Source organism: Polyodon spathula, chromosome 25 (assembly GCF_017654505.1).
Source record: "Polyodon spathula isolate WHYD16114869_AA chromosome 25, ASM1765450v1, whole genome shotgun sequence".
In the NCBI taxonomy this organism is placed as follows: Eukaryota; Metazoa; Chordata; class Actinopteri; order Acipenseriformes; family Polyodontidae; genus Polyodon; species Polyodon spathula.
The window spans coordinates 12,541,844-12,547,114 of NC_054558.1; the positions used below are offsets into that span (position 1 = coordinate 12,541,844).

Consider the following 5,271-nt stretch of genomic DNA (forward strand, 5'->3'; position numbering starts at 1 on the left):
CTGCGACCAAATTCTGTGAGGATTGCCTCGTGTAACAGCCCTAACAGTCCTACTACAGGCAACATGTTCCAGGCAATATCCAATCAGAGCATTGGTGTGTGTCACATGATTCTGTCTGCCACAGTGAAAACAATAGTTGAAATGGACATGAAAGTCGCAATTACCTAGACTCGGGACAAAGAAATACTTATCATAGAGTTTTATGAAGGTTGGTCAATTGTGTTCAATCTGTATGTGATTTTATTGGAAAGTGTTTCTCCTTAACATTAAATCCTTCTTTGCTGAACCTGTGCACACCAAAGTCGCAATATGCTTTTATTAAAGACAGTTATTTTATTTATTTTTCTATCCCCATGACTTTATTCTCCCTCTGTCATTTTCTCTGTGATTTTGAATGCAGTGACCGTGACTGCTCCTTGATTTACGTGTAAATTCTCTGTGACAAACTCCTAGCCCTACTTATTGCCCTTTTTTGTTTAATGGCTGACATTTCAAACTGTTAAATTACTGTTAATTCCGGAACAATGTGAGGTAGTTCTTAAACATGACTGGATATTGTTTGTATTAAAGGCAGTTTGTATCGAATGTGATTTGCCTGTTCGTTGTATCAAACAACCAAACATCCTCTACCATCAAATCCTTAGGCCTTGTTATTTAAGGCCAATGGCTAGTGAAAGGACGGTTTGGACACTCGTCCATCTTGCTGGTGGGAACAGGCTTTGCTGCATCATTCTTTCACAGATCTGCAGTGAATAGAGTCATTTCGCATCATCAGGGCAACATTCAGCATTATAGTGGAACTGGTAGAGTATTTACAAGTTTGTCAACTCCCTTGTTCAGAGGCACTGCAACACGTACATGCAGCAGCTATGCCAGATGTAACTGAAGCAAAAAGCATTGCTGTGCAGGACCGTCCTGCTTCTCCCAAACTGCATCTCCTTGCTGCTTCCTGCAGGTAGGACTGTTTCAATATATATATATATATATATATATATATATATATATATATATATATATATATATATATATATATATATATATATATATATTTTTTAATTTGTCCCTAGCTTGTGTGACTGTGAGCTCTATTCCTCTTTCTGAAAGGACATCAACCACTTATTGGTACACATGCTTGTTACACTGTTTCGGGCAATCGAGCTGGCTCAATACATCCAAATCACTAACTAATGGCGGACACGCATTGTCTCTGGACATAACTGGGATCAAAAGCAAGAGAATTCAGTTACAGACATTTTATAAGAAGCTCACTTGCTCTTTGTGTTTAACTTTAGCGTAGTTTTTACAGCAAGGGCATTCTCAAACAGCTGATTTAATACTATAACAAGTGTACATCGCAGTTCATGATTAGTGGTTTTATACAGAACTGTAAAACCACAAGAGACATACAACATGACAGGCCAGACACAGCAAAAAACAAGAATGAAAAAAGCTGCCCGCATTATCATTAAGGTGAACTACACCACTGTTAACCATAAAACCACCCATCAGCCAATACTATCTGCCATCTTGAAATCCACAGTAACAATTGACCTGCTCTCTTGTACTATTTATAGTGATGTCACAAACTCATTAAAATTTAAACGTGAAATGCGAGTTTCCATGCGAAACTGGCCGGGGATTTTCCTGTGTGTTTCGTCATTTATACGAGTAAATGAGATTTACCCTATCCTGCTTTTTTGGACGTTTTTTTTTTTTTTTTTTTCTGTCACAAACCTAACTCTCCCAAAACGTGCACGCGCATCATAATTTCACTTGTAAATTGCCCCGCATGGAAACCCCATAATTGAAACACAAATTGTAATGTCAAGATCGCAAGATACATTATCTTGCGATCTTGACATACTGGTTTTAAAAGGGAAGATCTTGAGTACTGGTAGATGTTATGGTATCACTTTGGATCTCACCCTTCTTGTAGAACTGTTCTATCTACCCAGCGCCACTGTTCTCCAGAATTAACAGAGTAAAGTCCAATCCAATAGTAATCCCATGCAGTACCTGCCACGCGCTTCATCCTCTTCGATAGGAAATCCTGAGCACAAATAAAACACATTTACATTTGAATTAAAGCCATAATCTTTTGACAATCCCTACTGTATTTTGTTCATGTCACACGCTATTCAAACTGTTTACTTAGAAAATATAATCATTATCAACCTCAGAATAAAAAATAAATAAATACAATATGTTGTTTTGATATTTTTAATATGGCTTATAAACCATTTGAGGAAAACATTTCTTAACATTTAACCAGGAGAGTTCTCTAGGAGAAAGAGTTTCACTTCTGTGCATTGCAATGTATGCGGTTCATTCTCCCTCCTGGCATACTGTGGTGTAAGAATACAACAATCAGAGTCACAGAAGGGAGCACCCCCTCCATACACTACTAAGCTTATAACAGAAATTATCTTTCACCTGTGAATGGGTAACATGTATTCCCCAGATGATATATACCCCTGTTGTGTGCATAAATATATGAAAACAATCAGGATAGTTAAAAAACTTTTTTGCTATATGGACAACACAGGATGCATTTTATGGAAGCATGCAGTAGCAATATCGCGGTTTTAAATACTTTTTATTACCTAGATTTACTAACTCTCCTTGAGGATCTTTTTAGTTTTTTACATGGGTTCAGGAAGCAGCATCCGATGTTATCTTAATATTGAATATAACGGTTGGAATATAATATGATATACCTGTTCCTCTGTGCTCTCTATAATCACCAGGCTCCCCCCCAGTAATTTACAGTCATCGCGACTGGAATACCAGCTCATGGTATCAGTTGAAAAGAAGTAGCACTTGCCATTGAATCGGACCCAGTTCGTAGAACAAAATTCACAGATCCCTCCTGTACAATGAAAGAGATCCTTCGTTAAGAAATAGTTTTTCACTATTTCTAATAAAAATTACCCATTGTAAATCCTCAATTTGAATCTATCTAGTTTGAATTGTCACCACTCCAGTCCATTTACATGATCAGGAGGACAGAAGGTCAAAGTGTGACTTCCGTTCTCTCTGACAAGCCAAATGCTGCTTTACTGGAATCAGATTCACTCATTGCAATCACATCATAAAAGCACACTGAAGGGGGTCCCAGGGCTAGGCCAGCAAAGGCACCATGCTTGGAGTGCAGGGTGAGTCACACGATCAAGAGCTTTGGTTTGAATAGGCTGAGATGCCTGTCTTGATGAGGCTCCACTGGGAGCACAGCATTGCTCTTTCCACTCCTGCAGCAGCAGAAAGGAACGTGGCCTGTGGCTAGTTCACATCCTGGTGCGTCAGTAAGCAAAGGCTTGACAGCTGGAACACAGGTTGCTTGTTGATCCTCAGTCTTGAGTGGATTGCAGCAGTGACTGGACAAGATTAGAACTGTGCATAAAAATTGTATGCGCATATATCTACATCTATCTCTCTCTCTCTCTCTCTCTCTCTCTCTCTCTCTCTCTCTCTCTCTCTCTATATATATATATATATATATATATATATATATATATATATATATATATATATATATATATATCCACTCCCTTGCAAGCAGTGGAAGGGGCAAGTCAACACAATAAATCACAGACAGCTATCATAAAGCACTTTGTGATGGTGGTCCACTATGAAAGGCGCTATATCAAATCAAATCAAATTGTATTTATAAAACGTCTTTCATGGCAAGTCATCCCAAGGCGCTTTTAACAGGAAAAAGGACAAAATTGTCCTTTTTATATAGATATATATATTATATATATATATATATATATATATATATATATATATAATGTCTCTGCGTGTATAAGACAATGGGAAATGAGAGTTTTTACCAGTGCAAAATTTCTGTTTGTGAAGGCATTTGTCTTTCAGAAGGTACTGGCCCGTCAAGTTGCGGTGGATCCTCTGTAATGTAGAACATTCTCCCAGCAAGTGGGAATACTCCCTTTTCACTTCTCCCAATTGCCTCTCAAGTTCAGAAGTAATTGCAAGGACTCGTATGCATTTCTTCTTGCTCTCTGATATATTCACGTAATCCATCTGCAAGTCACTGTAATTATTCCACAGGCTGGAATGGCTTCTTTGCAGGTCCTCCAGTTGAGTCTTCAGATCTGAATAATTAGAAAGGAGTCTGACGTTCTCAGCATTTTCTTCTGAGCTTCTGTAAACTGAGATTCAGATCAATATGTTATCACAGTAAATCTTAATAATAATCAAATAATGAATGTAATGTTGCATCATGACGAATTTTATTTTAGTGAATTAAGTATTACGTCCATTTATCGGTATTCAAACATTCCAGAGTTATAATGCAATACCTGGCTACATTGTATGGACTGTACAGAATTGTTTGCTTGTATAGCCCTGTGACATTATGGCAGGGAAACTCCTGAGGAGTCTGCGGGGGTGGGGGGGGGGGGGGGGGGGGGTCTGTGTCTGTCTGTCTGTCTGTGTGTGTGTGTGTGTGTGTGTGTGTGTGTGAGAGAGTGTCAGGAATAGTGGGTGGCAGGGGTTCAAATCTTCCTCCCAGAAACACGTGGGAAGAAACATGTGGCTGGAGCCTGGAATTGAATAAATGATAAAATTAGTAATTAAGCCACAGGTGTATAAATAAGGTGATCACGGGTATTAGCTTAGTTAGAGTTTAATGTTGGTGTCAAGGTATGTGGTGCGTGTTTCGTGCTGTCCCGTCTTGTTTACGCATTTTTTGAGTGCTTTATTTGCCCTTTATTTTGGCCCTTTGTGCTGTTTTGTTTGTTAATGTGTTTTGTTCTTGTCTGTTTAGTATTTTGTTTTGTTTATTTATTTGTTATTATTATTAAGAAGATGCAACTGGACACCGTCCTCACCTGCTTCGATGACCAAGGTTGTTGCCTCGCTCTGTACCATGCGCTGCCCCTGTCAGTGTGAAGGGCATTTCCACCTGCCCCAAGGAGGAAGAAGGGGAGGAACGGTCGTTCCCAGAGGCAAGCGAGGGAGGTGCTGCCTGTCCGGGTGCCAGAGGACGAGGTCAGGGGGGGACCTACAGCAGCTCTCTCTTGAAGCCTCAAGTTGGTGCCTCATCTGCGGGGAGTGGGGGCACTTTGTGCTCAACTGCCCCTCCCAGATATAGAGGAGTAGGAGGAACAGCTGCTGGCCCCGAAGAGGTAAAAAGGTAGGAGCAAAAGAGCAGATGCCATCCCAAAGGCCAGTGAAGGAGGAGCTGCCTGCCCAAAGGCCAGTGAAGGAGGAGCTGCCTGCCCAAAGGCCAGTGAAGGAGGAGCTGCCTGC

The 5,271-nt window shown here is 40.1% G+C and overlaps 1 protein-coding gene across 1 annotated transcript; it reads right to left on the reverse strand.

Moving 5' to 3' along the window:
• Positions 1 to 1,750: 1,750 nt before the first annotated feature.
• Positions 1,751 to 4,163, reverse strand: LOC121299624 (CD209 antigen-like protein E). Its single transcript, XM_041227467.1, has 3 exons — positions 3,834 to 4,163; positions 2,718 to 2,869; positions 1,751 to 2,050 (listed from the first exon to the last, which is right to left on the reverse strand). The coding sequence occupies exons 1-3, from the start codon at positions 4,039 to 4,041 to the stop codon at positions 1,922 to 1,924; spliced, it is 489 nt and encodes a 162-aa protein (XP_041083401.1). The 5' UTR covers positions 4,042 to 4,163; the 3' UTR covers positions 1,751 to 1,921.
• Between the last annotated feature and the right edge of the window lie 1,108 nt (positions 4,164 to 5,271).